The sequence below is a fragment of the Megalobrama amblycephala genome, linkage group LG23 (genome assembly GCF_018812025.1).
Source record: "Megalobrama amblycephala isolate DHTTF-2021 linkage group LG23, ASM1881202v1, whole genome shotgun sequence".
Lineage (NCBI taxonomy): Eukaryota > Metazoa > Chordata > Actinopteri > Cypriniformes > Xenocyprididae > Megalobrama > Megalobrama amblycephala.
In genome coordinates, this window is record NC_063066.1 from 3,715,258 (window position 1) to 3,740,799 (window position 25,542).

Genomic DNA, 25,542 nt, shown 5'->3' on the forward strand with positions numbered 1-25,542 from the left:
CAGCAGCCGTCGTTCTGGCTCATGCGTCCCGGTAATCAGTTGTGGGTTGCTCTTTACCAGGTCTCGCTCTTTCTCTTTTTTCTGTTCATCTTTCATTCAGAACCTGGTGAGGAATAACCTGAAAAACAAGGAGAGGGCAGAGGAGGAGAGCAGCCCGCGGCCCCTTCATGTCAATGATGCAGCCAAGCCGCATGCTGAGAGCAATAAAGGAGGTGAGGGTTGTTTAATCCAGCACTTCTCAGCTGGTTTTGCATTGCATCTTCATTGCATTTTGAGAGGTGACTTCATTAACCCATTACCAAAAAAACAAAAACAAGGAATGTAACTTTTGCATCTTCATTACATTTCAAGTGGCGACTCCATTAACCCATTACCAAAAAAGTGGCGACTCCATTAACCCATTACCAAAAAAATAACAAGAAATGTAACTTTTACATCTTCATTGCATTTCAAGTGGCGATTCCATTAACCCATTACCAAAAAAGTGGCGACTCCATTAACCCATTACCAAAAAAGTGGCGACTCCATTAACCCATTACCAAAAAAATAACAAGAAGTGTAACTTTTGCATCTTCATTACATTTCAAGTGGCGACTCCATTAACCCATTACCAAAAAAGTGGCGACTCCATTAACCCATTACCAAAAAAGTGGCGACTCCATTAACCCATTACCAAAAAAATAACAAGAAATGTAACTTTTACATCTTCATTGCATTTCAAGTGGCGATTCCATTAACCCATTACCAAAAAAGTGGCGACTCCATTAACCCATTACCAAAAAAGTGGCGACTCCATTAACCCATTACCAAAAAATAACAAGAAATGTAACTTTTGCATCTTCATTGCATTTCAAGTGGCGACTCCATTAACCCATTACCAAAAAAGTGGCGACTCCATTAACCCATTACCAAAAAATAACAAGAAATGTAACTTTTGCATCTTCATTGCATTTCAAGTGGCGACTCCATTAACCCATTACCAAAAAAGTGGCGACTCCATTAACCCATTACCAAAAAAGTGGCGACTCTATTAACCCATTACCAAAAAAATAACAAGAAGTGTAACTTTTGCATCTTCATTGCATTTCAAGTGGCGATTCCATTAACCCATTACCAAAAAAGTGGCGACTCCATTAACCCATTACCAAAAAAGTGGCGACTCTATTAACCCATTACCAAAAAAATAACAAGAAATGTAACTTTTGCATCTTCATTGCATTTCAAGTGGCAACTCTATTAACCCATTACATTCAAGTGGCGACTCCATTAACCCATTACCAAAAAATAACAAGAAATGTAACTTTTGCATCTTCATTGCATTTCAAGTGGCGACTCCATTAACCCATTACCAAAAAAATAACAAGAAGTGTAACTTTTGCATCTTCATTGCATTTCAAGTGGCGATTCCATTAACCCATTACCAAAAAAGTGGCGACTCCATTAACCCATTACCAAAAAAGTGGCGACTCTATTAACCCATTACCAAAAAAATAACAAGAAATGTAACTTTTGCATCTTCATTGCATTTCAAGTGGCAACTCTATTAACCCATTACATTCAAGTGGCGACTCCATTAACCCATTACCAAAAAATAACAAGAAATGTAACTTTTGCATCTTCATTGCATTTCAAGTGGCGACTCCATTAACCCATTACCAAAAAAATAACAAGAAGTGTAACTTTTGCATCTTCATTGCATTTCAAGTGGCAACTCTATTAACCCATTACCAAAAAAGTGGCGACTCCATTAACCCATTACCAAAAAAATAACAAGAAGTGTAACTTTTGCATCTTCATTGCATTTCAAGTGGCAACTCTATTAACCCATTACCAAAAAAGTGGCGACTCCATTAACCCATTACCAAAAAAATAACAAGAAATGTAACTTTTGCATCTTCATTGCATTTCAAGTGGCAACTCTATTAACCCATTACCAAAAAAGTGGCGACTCCATTAACCCATTACCAAAAAATAACAAGAAATGTAACTTTTGCATCTTCATTGCATTTCAAGTGGCAACTCTATTAACCCATTACCAAAAAGTGGCGACTCCATTAACCCATTACCAAAAAAATAACAAGAAATGTAACTTTTGCATCTTCATTGCATTTCAAGTGGCGACTCTATTAACCCATTACCAAAAAAATAACAAGAAATGTAACTTTTGCATCTTCATTACACTTCAAGTGGCGACTCTATTAACCCATTACCAAAAAAATAACAAGAAATGTAACTTTTGCATCTTCATTACATTTCAAGTGGCGACTCCATTAACCCATTACCAAAAAAGTGGCGACTCCATTAACCCATTACCAAAAAATAACAAGAAATGTAACTTTTGCATCTTCATTGCATTTCAAGTGGCGACTCTATTAACCCATTACCAAAAAGTGGCGACTCCATTAACCCATTACCAAAATAATAACAAGAAATGTAACTTTTGCATCTTCATTGCATTTCAAGTGGCGACTCTATTAACCCATTACCAAAAAAATAACAAGAAATGTAACTTTTGCATCTTCATTGCATTTCAAGTGGCGACTCTATTAACCCATTACCAAAAAGTGGCGACTCCATTAACCCATTACCAAAAAAATAACAAGAAATGTAACTTTTGCATCTTCATTGCATTTCAAGTGGCGACTCCATTAACCCATTACCAAAAAATAACAAGAAATGTAACTTTTGCATCTTCATTGCATTTGAAGTGGCGACTCCATTAACCCATTACCAAAAAAGTGGCGACTCCATTAACCCATTACCAAAAAAATAAGAAGTGTAACTTTTGCATCTTCATTGCATTTCAAGTGGCGATTCCATTAACCCATTACCAAAAAAGTGGCGACTCTATTAACCCATTACCAAAAAAATAACAAGAAATGTAACTTTTGCATCTTCATTGCATTTCAAGTGGCAACTCTATTAACCCATTACCAAAAAAGTGGCGACTCCATTAACCCATTACCAAAAAAATAACAAGAAATGTAACTTTTGCATCTTCATTACATTTCAAGTGGCGACTCCATTAACCCATTACCAAAAAAGTGGCGACTCCATTAACCCATTACCAAAAAAGTGGCGACTCCATTAACCCATTACCAAAAAATAACAAAAAATGTAACTTTTGCATCTTCACTGCATTTCAAGTGGCGATTCCATTAACCCATTACCAAAAAAGTGGCGACTCCATTAACCCATTACCAAAAAAGTGGCGACTCCATTAACCCATTACCAAAAAAGTGGCGACTCCATTAACCCATTACCAAAAAATAACAAAAAATGTAACTTTTGCATCTTCACTGCATTTCAAGTGGCGATTCCATTAACCCATTACCAAAAAAGTGGCGACTCCATTAACCCATTACCAAAAAAGTGGCGACTCCATTAACCCATTACCAAAAAAGTGGCGACTCCATTAACCCATTACCAAAAAATAACAAAAAATGTAACTTTTGCATCTTCACTGCATTTCAAGTGGCGATTCCATTAACCCATTACCAAAAAAGTGGCGACTCCATTAACCCATTACCAAAAAAGTGGCGACTCCATTAACCCATTACCAAAAAAGTGGCGACTCCATTAACCCATTACCAAAAAATAACAAAAAATGTAACTTTTGCATCTTCACTGCATTTCAAGTGGCGATTCCATTAACCCATTACCAAAAAAGTGGCGACTCCATTAACCCATTACCAAAAAAGTGGCGACTCCATTAACCCATTACCAAAAAAGTGGCGACTCCATTAACCCATTACCAAAAAATAACAAAAAATGTAACTTTTGCATCTTCACTGCATTTCAAGTGGCGATTCCATTAACCCATTACCAAAAAAGTGGCGACTCCATTAACCCATTACCAAAAAAGTGGCGACTCCATTAACCCATTACCAAAAAAGTGGCGACTCCATTAACCCATTACCAAAAAATAACAAAAAATGTAACTTTTGCATCTTCACTGCATTTCAAGTGGCGATTCCATTAACCCATTACCAAAAAAGTGGCGACTCCATTAACCCATTACCAAAAAAGTGGCGACTCCATTAACCCATTACCAAAAAAGTGGCGACTCCATTAACCCATTACCAAAAAATAACAAAAAATGTAACTTTTGCATCTTCACTGCATTTCAAGTGGCGATTCCATTAACCCATTACCAAAAAAGTGGCGACTCCATTAACCCATTACCAAAAAAGTGGCGACTCCATTAACCCATTACCAAAAAAGTGGCGACTCCATTAACCCATTACCAAAAAAGTGGCGACTCCATTAACCCATTACCAAAAAAGTGGCGACTCCATTAACCCATTACCAAAAAATAACAAAAAATGTAACTTTTGCATCTTCACTGCATTTCAAGTGGCGATTCCATTAACCCATTACCAAAAAGTGGCGACTCCATTAACCCATTACCAAAAAAGTGGCGACTCCATTAACCCATTACCAAAAAAGTGGCGACTCCATTAACCCATTACCAAAAATAACAAAAAATGTAACTTTTGCATCTTCACTGCATTTCAAGTGGCGATTCCATTAACCCATTACCAAAAAAGTGGCGACTCCATTAACCCATTACCAAAAAAGTGGCGACTCCATTAACCCATTACCAAAAAAGTGGCGACTCCATTAACCCATTACCAAAAAATAACAAAAAATGTAACTTTTGCATCTTCACTGCATTTCAAGTGGCGATTCCATTAACCCATTACCAAAAAAGTGGCGACTCCATTAACCCATTACCAAAAAAGTGGCGACTCCATTAACCCATTACCAAAAAAGTGGCGACTCCATTAACCCATTACCAAAAAATAACAAAAAATGTAACTTTTGCATCTTCACTGCATTTCAAGTGGCGATTCCATTAACCCATTACCAAAAAAGTGGCGACTCCATTAACCCATTACCAAAAAAGTGGCGACTCCATTAACCCATTACCAAAAAAGTGGCGACTCCATTAACCCATTACCAAAAACGTTCACGCACATACAAAAGCTCGCTCACATACACTGATCTGAAATTATGCAAGCACAAGCTTAGTGATACAAACATTCCATGACTGTTATACTAAATATATAACCATCCAGCAAATAAATTGATCTTTTGTAGTTTGTTCAGATGTTTGGCTAGCCAACATGTGACCTATCTTGGGATCATGGCCTGTCAGTCGAGAAGCACTGTTTAATCTTAGAATAACAGTGTGTGCTTAGTTGAGCTAACATCAGTGGGTGAGTCACACTTCTTTGTTGTTCTTCTCTCTCTTTCTGTTGTTTGATGTGCACCTCACAGAACAGCTCATGCAGGCGGAGGAAAAGGGGACCGGGGCCGTGCCCTGGCCCGTGTATGCTGCTTACATCAAGGCTGCCGGAGGGCCTCTGGCCTTCATTGTAAACATCCTCCTCTTCCTCTTCACCACAGGCAGTATCGCCTTCAGCAACTGGTGGCTGAGTCACTGGATCAGGCAGGGCAGCGGGGTAAACCAGTCTCACTGCTTTGAGTTTCTGCCATTTAAAAAAATGATAGATCATCCAACAATAACAATCTGTCATCATTTACTCACTTATATGCAGGGCTGGATTTATGCATAGGTATTCTAGGCACGTGCCTATGATCCCATGTCTGTCATTTTACGCTGGACTGCTTCACAAACGAGGGTCAATTCAATGCTGGATTTGCACAAAAGATGAACATGACGGCACATACTAGTGGATGAGTTGAATCAACTCCACAGCAACTACATAAATTTATCCACTAACCATTCAGAAACGTCTAAAAGTTGTAACTTCTTCCTGAGTCTCTCCATCAGTGTCGACTCCGGTTTGAACAATGTAAGGCTGAACACCGTTACTGACAATCCTCATTTTGGCTGCGTGAGATTCTCCAGCTTTGTTCTTGTTGAGCTGTTAAAGCTCCGCCCTCTTCTGGAAAGGGGGCCGGGAGCAGCAGCTCATTTGCATTTAAAAAAACTGTGTGTTCTAATGATGGAAATTCGCTGGTCAAAAACTTTATTTGATTCTGATTTTGGTAAAATGATAATATAATGCCACATGCATGTATACGATCATATATAAAGCCATAATATCAACTTTGAAAACTATGTAAAAAATATTTTTTTACATCATTATTTCCTGAAAAGTAGCAGTTTTGGTACAGTTATTAATTGAAAAAATTACTTTTGCCTATGTTACAATATGAGGTAAATCCGGCCTTGTTTCGTCTGTGGAAAACAGGAGAAATTCTGCTCAGTGTGAATGAATTATCAACCAACCAATTCACTGCCTCAAAAGAATAATTTCCTCATACTTGCTGACATTCTTCTAAATTTCTCATTTTGACTTTCATGGAAGAAAATAAGTCTTTACAGGTTTGAAAACGACATGATGGCGAAACAATGATGACAGTTTTCATTTTTGGGTGAATTATTCCTTTGAAGCAAGCCAGCATGAATCGCCGACTTTTGATGCTTAGCTGAAATGAACATCAATCCCGAAACTAATTAGAAGTGCCAGACTCCACACGATTTACTCAGAGGGACAATCACGGCAACAGATGTTGCAGTTAACTCGCATTCTGTAAAATAATTGAGACTGGGACTCGTGCACACAGTTCAGCTGGTATGTTGGGAATCTCTAGGGAAGGATCATGTTTCCAAGGTGATGTTCCTTTGTCCCTGCAGAATTCCTCGCTGCTGCAGGGGAACGAGACCGCCGAGAGCGACAGCATGCGACTGAATCCGCACATACAGTACTACTCCAGGGTGTACGTCTTATCCATGGGGGCGGTGCTCTTCCTGAAGACCGTGCGAGGGCTGGTGTTCGTCAAGGTAATCTAGAGTTTACTGTCAGAGAGATTCCTCTGTTCAGGCTTCCTGCTGAATTTTTCATCAAACACTTGGGTCATTAGGCAGATGCATTTCCTCTTTGCTCATGTACTATTCATCACTGCCTAAATCTACCTGAGAGTACCAGGTTAATCTGTCACGGGGGCATCGCAATTAATGCCTTTTCTCCACTATGTTATTGACAGAACATGTGCTTTCCATAGTTTGTTTCATTTCTACACTAAATCCTTCCTCTGCAGTCCATGACATTGCCAAGTGTCCTCTTTTTTCTCATCCTTTCTGTCTCTACATTTTTTTCTGCTCTTTAATTGAAATTGCCTGCAGGCTAAATCCATTTATCTGTCCTGTGTCTTGACTTTGAGCTGGAGGGGTTGTGTATGCGTGTCCCCTCAGGACCCTGTGCCCTCTTCTCCATTAAGCAGCCCCGACAGCACATTAGAGTGGTTTTGTGTCTGTGTAATTGTGTGCCACTTGTAGTCACTAATTCCTCGATGATGGCTAATCTCTTTTTACCCAAAGGTAAGATAGCAAATTTGGGAACTTTACATATTCTATTAATGGAATGAATTTGCCCCCTTGTGCCAGAAACCATCAAATCCAAATGTTCTCCCATAAGCACAGCATGAGGATTTTTGTTATGAAGGCATGTCTGGCACATTCTCAATATTCTCCTGACATGTATGTGAGAATATCTGTCCTTATGCAACCATCTGTTGTACTTCTGTGCAGTGACGACGTTCATGCATTTACTATGCCTCATATGCGAGTATCAAATTTTCATGTTGCGATAATTGCTTAAGCTTTTATAACGGTATACGGTATTATCACAATATTGAAATAAGTTGCAAAAAAAGTGTTGTCATACTATAACAGGTTTAAGAATTCTTTTTCTTATAACAAAAAGAACTGAACATTTAAATACAATAAAGCAGTACACACAAAAAATAAAGTAGAATGTTTCAAAACAGATTAAAGTGTAAAAGAATTATAAAGAACAACAGGTAACACTGTATAAGGTCTCATTATTTAACATTAGTCAATGCATTAACTAAGATTAAGAATGAGCAATAGCTACATTTGTAACAGAAGTTTTTTATTTATTTATTTATTTTTTGTTGTTAATATTAGTTAAAAATACAACTGATCATTGTTAGTTTTTGGTCCAACTTTTGATTTTAGTAATGTTAATAAACATTAACTGGAAATTAACATTAACTAAGATTAATAAATGCTGTTTTAAATGCTATAATAAAAGTATTTTTCATTGTCAGTTTGGTAATAATGAATTAACATGTTAAGTAATGGAGCCTTAGGTCATCAAGTGTTACTGAACAATAATCAGAACATTTGTATTCCAGATTAAAATATAAAAATGTTTAAGTTTGAAAATAAATAGCCTATTAAGTTTTTAAGTGTTAAGTATTTGGTGCTGTGATGAACAACATTGTGAATACAAAAAAAAAATGAATGGCTGTTTGAAGCATTTTAAATACTGTAGTACTGCAGCTGCTTTGTTTATGGAGTTTCCGGGGTAACCGCTGCACTTCTGCTGTTACATCATATTACTGAATATCGGCATGTCTATATGTGAGTTAGATCGTGTAAAGCTCATCATGTGCATTGTGCCAAAATTAGATCACTTTCATTATAATTAACAAAGCTGTCTTCATGAGTAAGTGCCCTTTGTGGCACGGTGTGCCTTCAGCTGATGATGCCCGCTTTCTATTTCTGATGCATTGCATCCCAACCACTTTATGACTTAAAATGAAAAAATGATTTTATTTATAGATTACGTTTATTTGTTATAGGGCTGCACGATTAATCGCATGCTATTCTCACGCGCATTTCGTCAGTAAAGCCGGTTCCCTGATTACCGCTAAATCGCCATCACCTGCTTTCAAATGGAGCGGCATTTAATAGACAGAACCGTAGTTCACTGACAAGGCACGCAATATCGCAGATGAATCGCCTGCGATAATGAACGCGATATTGCGTGGCTTGTCCGTGAACTACGGCTCCGTCTATTAAAAGGCGCTCCGTTTAAAAACAGGTGATGGCGATTTAGCGGTAATCAGGGAACCGGCTTTACTGACGAAATGCGCGTGAGAATAGCATGCGATTAATCGTGCAGCCCTAATTTGTTATAAATATATTTAACACATACACTTTCTATACAGTTATATACACAATATACAGTTTCTGCTTCAAACATTATGGCTGAATTTTCACTTGCCATTGTTCAGCGTTTACTACAGAAAAGTTGGCCAAGTGGATCTCTGAGCTTGTGCGAGTGAGTGGGGCTAATTAGCATATTCATGGATCTACGTATACTAAATTAAGCAAGGGTGTTGAGTTACATTCAAGTTATTTTAAACTGAAAATTACCCCAAAGCTTTACTCACCCTCAAGCCATCCTAGGTGTATATGACTATATTAAAGGTGCCCTAGAATCAAAAATTGAATTTACCTTGGCATAGTTGAATAACAAGAGTTCAGTACATGGAAAAGACATACAGTGAGTCTCAAACACCATTGTTTCCTCCTTCTTGTGTAAATCTCATTTGTTTAAAAGACCTCTGAAAAACAGGCGAATCAATATTTGCATATGCCAGCTCATGTTCAAGGCATTACACAAGGGCAGCCAGTATTAACGTCTGGATCTGTGCACAGCTGAATCATCAGACTAGGTAAGCAAGCAAGGACAATAGCGAAAATGGCAGATGGAGCAATAATAACTGACATGATCCATGATATCATGATATTTTTAGTGATATTTGTGAATTGTCTTTCTAAATGTTTCGTTAGCATGTTGCTAATGTACTGTTAAATGTGGTTAAAGTTGCCATCGTTTATTACTGTATTCACTGAGATCAGAGCTGTCGCTATTTTCATTTTTAAACACTTGCAGTCTGTATAATTCATAAACACAACTTCATTCTTTATAAATCTCTCCAACAGTGTGTAATGTTAGCTTTAGCCACGGAGCACTATCAAACTCATTCAGAATCAAATGTAAACATCCAAATAAATACTATACTCACATGATCCGACGCATGCATGCAGTATGCATGACGAACATCTTGTAAAGATCCATTTGAGGGTTATATTAGCTGTGTGAACTTTTGTTTATGCACTGTATTATAGTCGAGAGCTTGCGGGGCAGGGAGCACGAGATTTAAAGGGGCCGCAGCCTGAATCGGTGCATAGTTAATGATGCCCCAAAATAGGCAGATAAAAAAATTAATTAAAAAAAATCTATGGGGTATTTTGAGCTGAAACTTCACAGACACATTCAGGGGACACCTTAGACTTACATTACATCTTTTGAAAACTGGTTCTAGGGCACCTTTAATAAATATCCTGAGCTTTATAATGGCAGTGAACGGGAAACGACGAGTATGAAGCTCAATAAAGTGCATCCATCCAAAGCAAAACATACAGTACAATGTGTTTGTGTAAAATATCCATATTTAACAAGTTATAAAGTAAAATATCAAGCTTCCGTAAGTGAATTTTAGCTTTGTTTAAGCTATTTTGCTGTTCTACAAAGTCATTTTTTTATACCAGCATACTGTATATCTGTTAACAAAGTGGCAAGCTGATTGATCTACGTTGACGTCAGACTCACTTGCATTGGTCACTTCCAGTGTGGATGTCCTCTCAGAGCTCAGGAAAAAACAATCCTGTATAATTGCCAAGTTTTCCCTTTAAATATTCTAGCTATTATGCCTGTCTAAATGTTTGCTTACATCCCTGACCTGTTAATTTCAATGTGAACCCTGACTAAAGCATTTTATAGGTTTTTAAATCACCAGCCCATTTATTTGCATTTTTCGTTGTGTCTGTGGGCATGCATTATTAACACTGTTGTGTGTGTGTTGTTGTTGTTGTTGTTGCAGTGCACTGTGCGGGCAGCCTCGGTTCTGCATGATAAACTATTTAAGACTCTACTTCTGAGCCCCATGCGCTTTTTCGACACAACACCCCTGGGACGCATTCTCAACCGATTCTCCAGGGACATGGATGAGGGTGAGGAACCTCTCTTTCTCAGCTCACAAATCCTTTCAAATGCGGGATGACGGGGGGCGTCTCAAAGCGTTTTGATGTCTCGCTCTCTCACACATTGGCTCTCTATTCTTCTCTTTGCATAGTTGATGTGCGTCTGGCTATGCAAGCCGAAATGCTGCTCCAGAATGTGACATTAGTGCTGTTCTGTCTGGGAGTGGTTGGCTCAGTGTTTCCGTGGTTCCTGTTCTCCATCATTCCTTTAGGGATGTTCCTCTTCATTGTCAACCGAATCTCCAGGTTTGGTCTATCAGATTTTTTTTGAAAGAAACAGATAGTTGAGTCAATGTAGAACATACTGTACTGTGCAAAAGTCTTAGGCTACCAGCTTTGTTGTTTTAGCAATGTTTTAATGACCGCTCATATTTATTTTTTGGTTTTTATTACAATACAAACAGAAAATACAGGAAATATGTACACAAAATATATTAAGTGTGACCTTCTGGACTTCTTTCATTTTCTCAAAGAAGAAAATCTGAGAAACTTCTCATCATATTTTCAAGTTTCCTTGGCCTTTCAGTCCTTTTTCATTACATTTAGGTTTAAGAGAGCTGTTTCCTGTTATTGCTCAAGTGTAATTTCCTGTTCTTTTTGGTTATATTCTAATAAATAGACTGAGAAATAATTATATATGATCATTGCTAAAACAACATCTAATGGTGGCCTAAGACATTTGCACAGTATTTTATGTCTGGCTGATTTATTGATGAATATGTGTTGTAGATAGTAAGATACTAAAGAAAATAAACATTTTATATATATATATATATATTAATTTCATTATTTCTATTATAATTATTTAATTAAAAAACATAAATGTATTCATATGTATTAAGAAAATAAAAATTAAATTATTTTTATGTAAAGAAATATAATATTTTTATATATGAATATTTTTGAGAGGTACATAAAATTGCAGACATACACTACAGGTCAAAGATGTTTTAATGTTTTTAAAAGAAGTCTCTTCTGCTCACCAAGGCTTCATTTATTTGATCAAAAATACAGCAAAAACAGTAATATTGTGAAATATTTTTACAATTTAAAATAACTGTTTTCTATTTAAATATATTTTAAAATGCAATTTATTCCTGTGATCAAAGCTGCATTTTCAGCATCATTACTCCAGTCTTCAGTGTCACATGATCCTTCAGAAATAATTCTATTATGCTGATTTGATCAAGAAACATGTATTATTATTATCAGTGTTGAAAACAGTTTTTTTACAATTTTTTTCAGGATAATTTGATGAATTGAAAGTTCAGCATTTATCTGAAATAGAAAGCTTTTGCAACATTACAAATGTCTTTACTGTCACATTTGATCAATTTAATGCATCCTTGCTGAATAAAAGAATTAATTTCTTTCATTTCTTTCCGAAGAAAAAAATTCTTACTGACTCCAAGCTTTTGAATGGGAGTGATAATGTTACAAAAGCTTAGATATTAGATAAGCTTAGAGATTTCAGATAAATGCTGTTCTTTTAATCAAATAATTCTGAAAAGAAAATTGTACACAACTGTTTTCAACACTGATAATAATAATAAATGTTTCCTGAGCAGCAAATCATCATATTAGAATGATTTCTGAAGGATCATGTGACACTGAAGACTGGAGTAATGTCAGCTATGATCACAGGAATAAATTGCATCTTAAAATACATTTACAGTTATTTTAAATTGTAAAAATATTTCACAATATCACTGTTTTTGCTGTATTTTGGATCAAATAAATGAAGCCTTGATGAGCAGAAGAGACAAAAAACTTTTGACCGGTAGTGTTTTTAAACATAATCTGCGATTTTTTTATGTTGTTTTAATATGTCAGCAAGTTTATGTACCTCTAATTTGCCAGTGTACATTATGTGATACAAAATGTGTTTCTCTCTTTGAAGTGAAATGTGTTCAAACAGTCATATTGGCAGCTTTTGCTCTAAAAAGACAACAGAACCAAAGAATCTGTCTCACAGAGAAGCATATCAAGGACAGGTTTGTCCTCCTTCGCTTGGCCTCTTTTTAAGAAAAGTATGATTCATTACTAACATTATTCACAAGCTATGCCTTTTTATATATGCACTTACAAGCTGGCTTTTCATCAGTAATGGCCTCACACTGCAGATAGACTCTGCTGTCCTGCCTGCGTTAGCGCTGACGTGTGACAGGCCTCATAAAGCCCCGTATAAATCAGTTCAGAAGCCAGAAATGACTGCAGCTCAGCCTGGAAGATCCCCTCAGTCTCACCGTTATTGTCCCCTGTGGGCCTCCATCTCATAAGCCACTAACCTGTCACATCACAGGCAGCTCTGTGAGCCACACAGATAAGCAGATGAGATGAGCCAGAGCTTTGATCAAAACTCAGCCGTATATCGCTGCTCATATTCTGGGTGACTTTTTGTCAGGGACTGAAAAATATATATATATAAATGTACTTTTCCGATTGTCCTTTTTACCCAAAGGGTTCTCATTCGTGAGCTGAAGCGCCTGGAAAATATCAGCCAATCCCCTTTCACCTCTCATATCACCAGCAGTCTACAAGGACTGTCCACTATCTATGCTTACGGCAGGGGTGCTGACTTCATACACAGGTAATATTCAGACAACAAAATGCCCTGCATGACTTTGCAGAACTTTTCACTGAAGCGCTGAAGTTATGCTAGGGAAACTTTATTTGAGGTCTGCATGCACCGTGAACCCAGAAAGTTCAAAAAGTAGATATAATACTGCTCTCAAATGTCATTGCATTAGATAATAATGAAAAATACCAAACCTAGTGCCATTTATTTTAAAGAAAGATGGCACTTGTACACTTTTCAAGAAAAATATTTCACAAAAAAAGAGGTTTCTTAAGCTTTATCAAATAAAATATAATTAATCAAGAATTACCTTCATAATGCATTATATGCTTACATTTATTATACTATATAATGCATAATTAAAGTAATCTTGCCTTATACCATCAATATGTTTTCAGTACAAATAATTGTAACCATAATATAATGCTTGCTTGACCAAGACCAATCAAATTTGAGGAATGTAACTAACTATTTTGTATTATAACTAAGGTTAAAATTATGAAAGAATGTATTTAATGAATGCATATATACACTATCTTTCAAATTTTTGAAGATTTTTTTAATTATTATTATTTAAGAAATTAATACTTTTCAGCAAGGATGCATTAAATCGATCAAAAGTGACAGTAAATATATTTATAATGTTACAAAACATTTCTATTTCAAATAAATGCTTTTGAACTTTCTATTCATTAACCGCTTCCACTTCCACTATATTTTGGATTTCCGCCTGAATTTGACATAAAGGGGTGGTTGATTATGATTTCACTTTTTTAACTTTAGTTAGTGTGTAATGTTGCTGTTTGATCATGAACAACATCTGCAAAGTTACGACGCTCAAAGTTCAATGCAAAGGGAGGTATTTTATTTTACAGAAATCTCTGTTTAAGGACTACAACAAGCTTCTTACCGGGTTAGTGACATCACTAACCCTAAAATTTGCATAAACCCCGCCCCTGAGAACACACATCAAAGGGGGCGGGGCCATGTTGGGCTGCTTTAGAGAAGAGGAAGAGTTGTTGTAGTAGAGTGTTGTTGTCATGCCGTCATTTTACGCCGGACTGCTTCACAAACGAGGGTCAATTCAACACAAAAGATGAACATGACGGCACATGCTAGTGGATGAGTTGAATCAACTCCACAGCAACTACATCAATTTATCCAATAACCGTTCAGAAATGACTAAAAGTTGTAACTTCTTCCTGAGTCTCTCCATCAGTGTCATTTTGGCTGCGTGAGATTCTCCAGCTTTGTTGTTGTTGAGCTGTTAAAGCTCCGCCCTCTTCTGGAAAGGGGGCGGGAGCAGCAGCTCATTTGCATTTAAAGGGACACACACAAAAACACCCAAATAGGGCCAAATTTGATAAATGATCCGTGGGGTATTTTGAGCTGAAACTTCACAGACACATTCTGGAGACACCAGAGACTTATATTACATCTTGTGAAAAGGGCAACTTCTTTCAAAAACATTAAAATCTGACCACAGACTTTGTATGTGTATTTATAAGATCTAATGTATGTTTGAATAAAATTACAAAATGAGGATTTTGGCTGAATATCTGTTCTGTTCCACCAGGAATCAAGCCCTGCTTGACACAAACCAAGCGTGTCAGTATCTGTTCAGCTGTGCCATGCGTTGGCTGGCTGTGCGTCTGGATCTTATCAGTATTTCTCTCATCACCACTGTAGCCCTCCTCATCGTCTTCATGCACGGCCACATTCCCCCTGCCTACGCGGGCCTGGCCATCTCCTACGCCGTACAGGTGCGCTGCTCTCACATCCGAGTGGGGGATGAGTTGCACGGGAAGCTTGTAGGGCAGGACCGTTACTTAACATTGCTTGCTATTGCTCCTAATTGTTATTCATTGTCCATTTTCTTTCCCTTCACATATTCAGCTGACTGGCCTGTTTCAGTTCACCGTGAGGCTCCTTTCTGAAACCGAAGCCCGATTTACATCAGTGGAGCGGATCAATCATTACATAAAGGTAGAAGCATCTGTGACACATGCATGCTGGTTGTGTCAATGGCAAATAGAAAGGGACAGACCGTTTGTTATTCAATTGACAGCGCACCCAAGACAACAGCTCTCAGCGGTCAGTGCGCTGCATAGTAAGCCTGCTATATCCCGCTCAGCGGGCTTCATGGGATGCGTTAATTGCCAGCCAGAACATCATAGCATATGACACAGCTTGTTTCAGGAAGCTCTTATCAAAGCAGAACAGTACAGCTGTCTTAGCTGCCGCCCAAGTGGCGGAGAGCATTTTACAGTGATTAATGAAGCCAATAACTGAGTTCTGAAGCACAAAGGATGATCATTATGTCATTTATTTACTCAGAACCTGGAAAGCGAAGGTCCTCGACAGATCACCGGATCCTCCGCTTCCGCTTCCAGCTGGCCGGCGAACGGACGAATCACCTTCCAGAATGTAGAAATGCGATATCGGGATGATCTTCCTCTGGTTCTGAAGAATATCTCCTTTAGCGTTCTTCCGGAGGAGACCATTGGGATAGTTGGCAGAACGGGCTCAGGTACACACTTTTTTTATCCTATCTGTACTGCGGGTCATATTAATGGTGGAGGAAATAGATTGTGACACAGGTTGGTTGTTTCTTCAGGGAAATCTTCACTGGGCGTCGCACTCTTCAGACTAGCGGAGCTCAGCTGTGGATCAATCATCATTGATGATGTCAACATCGCTCACATTGGTCTGGAGGACTTGAGGAGCAAGCTGTCAGTCATCCCCCAAGAGCCGGTTCTTTTCATTGGTACTGTCAGGTACGGTCCACGTCACTTTACCAAGACTAGCCATGTGCTATCAGCTCCTGAAGTCAAAATGATGCAGTTCACTTCTGTAATGTGATGTATAGTACTTCAATGTGAAAGTTTATCCATCTGGGATTGATCAGATTGTGAAAAAAGTGGGTGTTGCATACCAGAATGGAGGGCCAAAACAAAGTGACCCGTGCTGAAAAAATTAGTTGGAATGTGCATGGGTTAATTTCGAGCTACAGGCAAAACAAGTGAAAAATCATGTCAATTTTGGTCGAAATTGAGGTTTTCACAAAAATGAGTTCATTAAGCTCTCGTCTAGCGATCCCAATGCTCCAAATACCAATTAAACATCTAAAAATATCTTTGTTTGTACGTTTTCTGAGAGGAGTACCTTTCCTTTGACTATGAAAAATGTTGTTTTTCTCTGCTCGCTTCTCAACGACTGGTGTTCCTCTCAGCACAAGTTTGATATCGTTTTAAAGCGCAGCATTCTAACTTTGTGAATATACATAGTGGATTCTCAATGGCATGAGTCTGAACCAATAAAATGTGATTTTCAAACTCATGCTGATGTAAACAAAATGAACTTACTTGCACTGACTGACAGATCTGAAGTGCGTGCAAAGACGCCTCAGACAGTGCATGATCCCGATATACACATATACACAGAATTATAATATTTCTTGGCGAGTATTCGCACAAACATTATCTGTTATGTCTTAAATGAACGTTTGGTTAATTGTTGGAGAAAAACAACTGATGTGTAACATTATATTAGGTCCGTGTGATACAGTATGTCTTAATATATAGGCTATCTGTTTCATTAGTTTTAATCAAACAATTGTGAAATCATGGAAAGAAGTTGAATATATATATTTTTTCCTATAGATATGGGTTTTGACTTAGTTTATACCAAATTTTGTGGAATTACCAGGGATTTTAAGGTGATTTTAAGGATTTTGGTAATCTGTTTTGAAACCTTCAGAAAACTCAATTTTTCTCAAAATTGACTTTACTGACTCTATCGACTTCAAACAGGTGTAGCTCAGTCTTTTTTTGTCTGATTCCAACAAATAATTTTGAAGGTTTTATTGATGGAATAACAATAACTCATTTTTTTCATTTTCATTTTGCCAGCACGGGTCACAAATTTTGATTTTGTGTTTTTTGGAATAGCATGCACTTAAAGAATCGTGTGCAGTCAGTTTATGTTGACCATGTAGACTAAGTTGCTTATCTCAACAACAGATCAAATCTGGATCCTTGGGATCAATATACAGATGCACAGATCTGGGACGCACTGGAGAAAACGCACATTAAGGACATGGTGAGTTAGGAATGATTTTCCAAAGGCAAATGACTTTGAGTAGCTGTGCTTTAAAGGCTGTCATGTGTTGATTTGGTTTCAGGTTAGCAGGTTGACTAATTCACTGCATTCAGAGGTGATGGATAATGGAGAGAACTTCTCAGTGGGAGAGAGACAACTACTATGTGTGGCCAGAGCTCTTCTGAGACACAGCAAGGTAACTGTTAAGATCAGAAACACTCTCGAATGCTGCTTCTCAGCTCTGCTCTTTAACAACCCATTGGAAATTAAGCAAACAAACATGCTTAATTTAAACGTGAAATGTATTAAAGGCCCACTGAAGTGCCTTCAGCATTATTCAATGTGTTGATGTTATTTCTACTGAAACAGGAAGACAGGGCAGGACATATCGAACAGCTCCTCCACCTTTTAATAATAGCGTTTCGCTTATATCGCAGCTCGGCCAGAGCTGTTGAGGTTGATAAAGCCTCAGTTTCCTCCTCATCTCTAACCGTTTCTCCTCCATATCGCTTTAAATTATATCATTCTGTGCAGAATTCAGATATGTCCGATATGTTTTGTGGTCTGTGGTGACTTGTGGATATGATCTGCTCTGTGCTCTTGTGTCTCTGGACTGGAGTAGACTGTGTAAAACCAGACTTCATTCGCCCCAATGGAAGGCATATTTACACTCTCTGAATCTTTGATTGATTTTTTGAAAGTTTGATTGATAAATGTGAATTTCGTCATTGTTTTGGAGCACACTAGCTTATAGATAACAGTAAAACTCACATATTCATACTAAAACTTCATTTTTGATTTCATGAGGACTTTAAGATTACCAAGAACTATATTGTGATAATCTGTGGTGATATGTTCTTATAACCACCATTTTGTCACAAAACACATTGTGGTTGGCTCAAACATTTTCAAATGAACCAATATTTTATTGTGTGGTGGCACACATGCACCCAAAAATGAAGATTTTGTCACCGTTTACTCACCCTCAGGTCGTTCCAAACTTGTATGACTATGTATTTTGAAGACTGTTGTCAACCAAACAGTTTTAGTTCCCATTAACTTCCATTACAGGTACAAAAAATACAATGGAAATCATTGGGAACCAAAATTGTTTGATTGACAACATTCTTCAAAATATGAGTCATTCAAGTTTGGAACGACCTGAGGGTGAGTAAACGATGACTGAAGATGTTAAAGAACTGTTTTGAGAGCTTTTCTCCTTTAAAAGGGTTCATGCTTTTCCTGGATTAAAGTTGTTCAGTCGGTTCACAGTTTATCATCCAGTTATGTTATGTTGCCTGTGTTCATTTAATTGCACAAACCATCTACACTTTTAATGCAGTTTTGTTATCATGGATGACCATAGTTACAATTTTATCCCCCTTTAAAATTGTTAATCCCTAACTCTATTTGATTATATGGTAAGCTGTATATTATTTGCATCATTGTTTTTCTTCTGCTGTTGAGAAGCACTGATCTAAAATTGTGGTGAATCCCCAGCTGTTGTAAAATGGCTAAACATTGCCACCACATGGCAGACAGTAAATGACTATTGCAAGTGTAAAATCATATCCAATCTTTTCTTTTTGTTTTTAAACTGGCTGATAAAATGTGCAGAGATAGCAGAAAAGGACATGACGTAACCATCTGTACAGAGCAGTTCACATGAAGCAAATGCCCCCACAGGACATACAAGCAGTTCACTTAGATAAATAATGCTCTTCAGGGACAATTTATACCAACCTTTTTGAGTCCAAGGCCACAACAATATTAGAAGAACTTATTTTAATCTATGAGTTCTCCTTATTTTACTAAGTCATTAAAATAATTATGTGACTCTTACAGTCGTTCGTGATTTACTGGATGAGGATTAGGCATACTATTTTCACTCAAAATTTCTTCTTTCCAAACAGTGATGGCGTTTTTGTGGATGAAGCCTACCTGGAGGCAGAAAATGACAGTTCTGCAGTAGCAGGGCCCATTTTAATAATCTAAGCGCATGGCGCAGGTACACTTAGGGCGTGTCCGATTCCACTTTTGCTATTTTAACAATGGAAAAAATGGTCGTCTCTTAATGAATCATGGCTGTGTTTTGGGGCGTAATAAACCAATCAGATTGTCATCTCTCATTCCCTTTAAAAAAAGACAGGTGTGCTTGCATCATGGCGGATTCGCTATTCACATGGCGGAATATAAACACCCTCAACCTGATGAGTCAGTTTAAATACATGTGTGTATTGCCATGATAGGTCAAATAATTAGCCAATTTAATTCGTCATTACTGCAAATAGGTCATTCCGATACATGCAATGACTGTCCATTATGATATGTAGATGTACACGATAATAATCTTTTAGATTGTAATCCTTATATTTTTAATATTTGGCATGTTTGTGTGCTGCTGCGCATCCCTGTGTGTGTAACAAGCGTTGTGTGCACCTGCCTATAGGTGAGTATTACTAACATACCCTTTAAATAACAATAATTTGACTTTAGACCAGGTTTTTGTTGGTCAATGGCACAGTTGTTTTCAGTTGCCTCAAAATAGCAACACGCCAACAATGCACCTGAACACACCTCGTTTTCAGACCAGTACACTGATGGATGAACAGATGGGTGCGAGTGCATTTGCTATTTAAACAATGTGGCACTGGATGCGGAAATGATAACTGCATAGAGCTGAAACTAGCAAAAACACTTGCGTCACGCCTGCTGTTGCATTGCGCCAGGTGTATGATAGGGTCCACAGTCTGTGAAAGCCATGGAATTAAAGTTAATTTCGAGTTTATATCTCACAATTGTAACTTTTTTCTCTCAAATCCGAGTTTATATCTCACAGTTCTTAGAAGGAAAAACAGAATTGTGAGATATACTCGTTATTCTGTCTTTTTTCCTCAGAATTGCGAGTTTATATCCCGCAACTCTGACTTTTTTCCCCCTCAGTATTGATTTAAAGGTGCCATCGAATGTTTTTTTACAAGATGTAATATAAGTCTAAGGTGTCCCCTGAACGTGTCTGTGAAGTTTCAGCTCAAAATACCCAATAGATTTTTTTTTAATTCATTTTTTTAACTGTCTATTTTGGAGCATAATTAGAAATGCGCTGATTCAGGGCTGCTGGCCCTTTAATTGCTCATACTCTCCGCCCACGGAGCTCGCGCTTGCCTTAAACAGTGCATAAACAAAGTTTACACAGCTAATATAACCCTCAAAATGGATCTTTACAAAGTGTTTGTCATGCATACTGCATGCATGCGTCGGATTATGTGATTATTGTATACTCTTATTTTGTTTATGTTTGATTCTGAATGAATTTGAGGCTGTGATCCATGGCTAACGGGCTAAAGCTAACATTACACACTGTTGGAGAGATTTATAAAGAATGAAGTTGTGTTTGTGAATTATACAGACGCAAGTGTTTAATAATGAAAATAGCGACAGCTCTTGTCTCCGTGAATACAGTAATAAACGATGGTAACTTTAACCACATTTAACAGTACATTAGCAACATGCTAACGAAACATTTATAAAGACAATTTACAAATATCACTAAAAATATCATGATATCATGGATCATGTCAGTTATTATTGCTCCATCTGCCATTTTTCGCTGTTGTTCTTGCTTGCTTACCTAGTCTGATGATTCAGCTGTGCACAGATCCAGACGTTAATACTGGCTGCCCTTGTCTAATGCCTTGAACATGAGCTGGCATATGCAAATATTGGGGGCGTACATATTAATGATCCCGACTGTTACGTAACAGTCGGTGTTATGTTGAGATTCGCCTGTTCTTCGGAGGTCTTTTAAACAAATGAGATTTATATAAGAAGGAGGAAACAATGGAGTTTGAGACTCACTGTATGTCATTTCCATGTACTGAACTCTTGTTATTCAACTATGCCAAGATAAATTCAATTTTTAATTCTAGGGCACCTTTAAATGTCCGAACTGTGAGATATAAACATGCAAATGCAAGAAAAAAAAAAGTCAGAATTGTGAGATAAAAATGTTATAGGCTATGCTTAAATGTTATCTATGCAAAAATGTAATAGGTTTAAATATTATTTCATGCTGTAACTGGTATGTATGCATGTCCTCTATGAACTGCATATGTGAATATTTTGTAGACTTACTGTTTACATCAAAATCATGCTTTAATAGTAGACTAATCATTGCATGTTTCATCAGTCCAGTCCAACATAAACTTCTGCATTTAGCGTCAAATGGTGTCTTCAACGACACTTTTCTATAAAAATTAAGACTATATTGTTTGCATTCCATTTCTGACATCCAAAAGCCCCATTTTTTTTTTTTAAATCTCTTTTCTGTGGATTTTGCCCATTTTGCTCCACTCGTTACCACTGTTTTTCTGCCACCACTATGCATACAGCTGCAAGTGACATTACATGGTCTATACTGTATGTCCTGCCCCAGCTTCCTGATTTAATCAGACATATGGAAAGAAAACTGTACAGTATGTGCTCATCTAACCATTTCATGGTGTTGAAATGAAAAAGAAAAGAGAAACAATTGTCCATTAAAAATATTTTGATTATACACAGAACTTGTGCTGTATGTGATCTTGTGATGTGTGTTTCAGATCCTACTCTTAGATGAGGCAACAGCTGCTATTGACACCGAGACAGACCGCCTCATACAGGACACGATTCGCACCTCTTTCAGCGGCTGCACCACTCTCGTGATTGCCCATCGTCTCAACACTGTGCTGAACTGTGACAGGATCATGGTCCTGGACCAGGGGCAGGTGGGTCTCCACTTTCATCTGCTGTTGCTTTAATGATACAGTGATGATCTAATGGTATTTGGAGAGTTTTAATTGTCTAGTTTTAGTAGAATGTGTTCATAATTAAAGGATTAGTTCACTTCAGAATTAAAATTTCCTGATAATTTACTCACCATCATGTCATCCAAGATGTTTTTGTCTTTCTTTCTTCAGTGGAAAAGAAATTAAGGTTTTTGAGGAAAACATTCCAGGATTTTTCTCCATATAGTGGACTTCACTGGGGTTCAACGGGTTGAAGTTGCAAATGTCAGTTTCAGTGCAGCTTCAAAGAGCTCTACATGATCCCAGACGAGGAATAAGAGTCTTATCTAGAGAAACCATCGGCCATTTTCTAACAAAAATAAAAATGTAAATACTTTTTAACCACAAATGCACATTTTGCACTGCTCTGAGATGCGCCACGCATTACGTAATCATGTTGGAAAGGCCCACTAGTCAGTGAAGTCCACTATATGGAGAAAAATCCTGGAATGTTTTCCTCAAAAACCTTCATTCCTTTTCGACTGAAGAAAGAAAGACATCTTAGATGAGAAATTTGAATTCTGAAGTGAACTAATCCTTTAATATGATAATCAACTCCAAAGGTTCAATCTTCAGTCTCAAATGAGATAAATGTGTTAACTCATAATAGGATTAAACTTTCAGTATACAGAGAGATGGAAAGTGGTCAAAAAACATTAACATATGCAATTAAATGTTTAACAGTGTCATGTTTTGAAAGTATTTATCTGATGGATTCTCTTTACATGTAGAAAAGCTGTCATTTGTTTAGAGATTGCGCTTAGCTTGATATTTTGCCTAGATATATAGGCTACATTAAGTTTTCATGTAACATCTTTTCATCTTTGAAATAGATTTTGGAGTTCGACACCCCTTCAAACTTGCTGGCCAATGAAAACTCATGTTTTCACGCCATGATGGAGGCAGCAGAAGAAACTTTCACCCGTAAGAACTAAGCGGGCACCGAACAGACGGCGGACGCACCTTCAGAGGGACGACTGACCCTCCAACCTGCTGAGAAGATTTATACCAGATGCAGATTAAAAACCCTTGAAGCTGCTGAAACTGAGATTTTCTGTTTGTTCTTTATACTTTAATAAGATAATGACAACAATGTTGTCGCACACTGAGAGATTTTGAGTTCGTACACTGTATGATGTCATGAAGGAGAGCTTTCCAATGGAAACATTCATGCTGATGGCACTTTATTTGTGTTCATGTCTGAATAATCCTGACTCCTGCGGTCAGTCCGAACCAGTGTTGATTGAGTGTTTTTCTCATGCTGGACGTTCTTCTGCCTGCGTTTGGTAGAAGTACATTTTGCACACTGATGAATGTCATTTATTCATCTGTCTTTTTCATCTATTTGCTGTAATTCTTGTTGGGCTCTATAAAAGTACTGAACATAAGGTAACCTATTCATCTGATGTTTTCATGCATATGAATCCAACCAAAGATGACGTTCAGATCAGTCACATATCAATCAATTATTCCAGAAATCAGCACAAAAAACAGAAACGTGTTTTATTTTCTTTATTTTTTTATTATTATTTGCTCGTGCTGTTGTCGTTACTCACACTGTGTAAGTTATGTGCCTCTGCTGTTATATATTTGGCAGATATCTGTCAAAAGCATTGTGCAATTAGTGTTTTAGAGGAGAAAATGTGCAATGTGAACTCATATAATTTGTATTCTAAGTGCATATTTCTGTCTGATCAGTCATCAAAGAAAACCCCCCAAATATCTCTTATAGTCTTGAGGAGTGCCTGTACATCTTCATATCAAGACTTCATTACACCATCTCTTCAGGAATGAATGACAGTTGTTTGTATTTTCCAAGCTAAAAATTGCACATTTAGATACCTGAATTATGCAGGAATTTGAGTCTATAGGCCTTTGAGTGTATTTTTTTGTACTTTTATGCCATACCGTGCAGTATCTGTTTAGATATTCCTCTTGGAAATATCAAGATAAGAGAAATCAGTTCACAAGTTTAGATATGTTTATCATTAAGACGAGTTGCCTTGTTCTTTAAGATCCAGAGATTATAGTTTTGTGGTTGTTGAACACTTGTTTTATGGTTGTTATAAAAATATTTTATTGAATAAAAGTATATTTATACTGCTTTGTGTGTGGTTGTGTAACCTTTGCTTAGTTGAAGGATAAAGATTATTTTTTAAATTTCATGTAATTTTTTATTTAATTTTAAAGACTTTTTCTTAAAATATGACACTCTATAAAGACAAACGTTACAAGAGTCATTCCACGAAACCGGACTTAGACATTTTTAGATTTTTTTTTTACCAAAATGTATTACTTTTCTGAGCACCAACAACATTAATGACATATTTAAAAACATATTTTCCCATCTCAGGCATCAAATCCCTGTTATTATTGGTCATTATTTTAAGTTATGGACATTATGGGAGCTCTCTGAATATTATTATAAAATGTATTTGTGATCAAATCAACATTTTTCTATTAATCAGATATCCCTCACACTAATTCAGTAATTGCAAATATAAAAGTTACATAAAATCTCACACTTTTGCTACTAAAGCCTGAAATGGGCTCTTTCTGTGACAGAAACCTCATCATTTCTGATCAAAGGCTTAACTTCAGGATTTGAGCTAAAATCAGTATTCTCATGATTGCTCTGAACATTTCAGACAGAGTTCAACTAATTTTAAATTGCTTTTTCATAAGCTTAACAAAATAATAATAATAATAATAAAAATGTAGGTGTGACGGGGTTGAGATTTTTGGCCACTGCTCTAAATCTAGAGAATAAATGGAGAGCGCATGGCATGCATGATATTAAGAAATCATGAATAATGTTGAAATAACAAAGATAATTTTCACAAGTAATAGTTTTCTGTCTTTAATTGATGTAACGGGGTTGAGTCGTTAAGCTCGACAAACACAATTTCACAACATAATTTAGTTATAATTATTAAAGAAGGTGCTAACTTGCTCACAGTGTTGTTCAGAAGACTTCTATGATGTCACTTCCTATTAATGATGTCACATAAGTATCAGTTCATTATGGTTTGTGTGACGGGGTTGAGGGGTTACTGAGGTACGGAGCTAAATAATGTGATTTTAATGAATAATCATGAAAAAACATTACTAACAAAAAAGCACAGATGGATATTTATGGGAAT

The 25,542-nt window shown here is 37.0% G+C and overlaps 1 protein-coding gene across 1 annotated transcript in view; it reads left to right on the plus strand.

Annotated features, from left to right (window-relative positions):
• Positions 1-24,502, plus strand: part of wu:fb13g09 (ATP-binding cassette sub-family C member 5) — a 53,345-nt gene extending 28,843 nt beyond the window's left edge. The window contains exons 16-29 of the mRNA XM_048176587.1: positions 101-212; positions 5,284-5,468; positions 6,671-6,817; positions 10,735-10,864; positions 10,987-11,140; positions 13,356-13,484; positions 15,049-15,235; positions 15,369-15,458; positions 15,810-16,002; positions 16,090-16,249; positions 17,495-17,573; positions 17,656-17,769; positions 22,175-22,339; positions 23,233-24,502. Coding sequence (XP_048032544.1) covers positions 101-212; positions 5,284-5,468; positions 6,671-6,817; positions 10,735-10,864; positions 10,987-11,140; positions 13,356-13,484; positions 15,049-15,235; positions 15,369-15,458; positions 15,810-16,002; positions 16,090-16,249; positions 17,495-17,573; positions 17,656-17,769; positions 22,175-22,339; positions 23,233-23,334 — 1,947 coding nt within the window. The 3' untranslated portion in view covers positions 23,335-24,502. The remainder of the gene's footprint in view (positions 1-100; positions 213-5,283; positions 5,469-6,670; positions 6,818-10,734; positions 10,865-10,986; positions 11,141-13,355; positions 13,485-15,048; positions 15,236-15,368; positions 15,459-15,809; positions 16,003-16,089; positions 16,250-17,494; positions 17,574-17,655; positions 17,770-22,174; positions 22,340-23,232) is intronic.
• Positions 24,503-25,542: the final 1,040 nt, after the last annotated feature.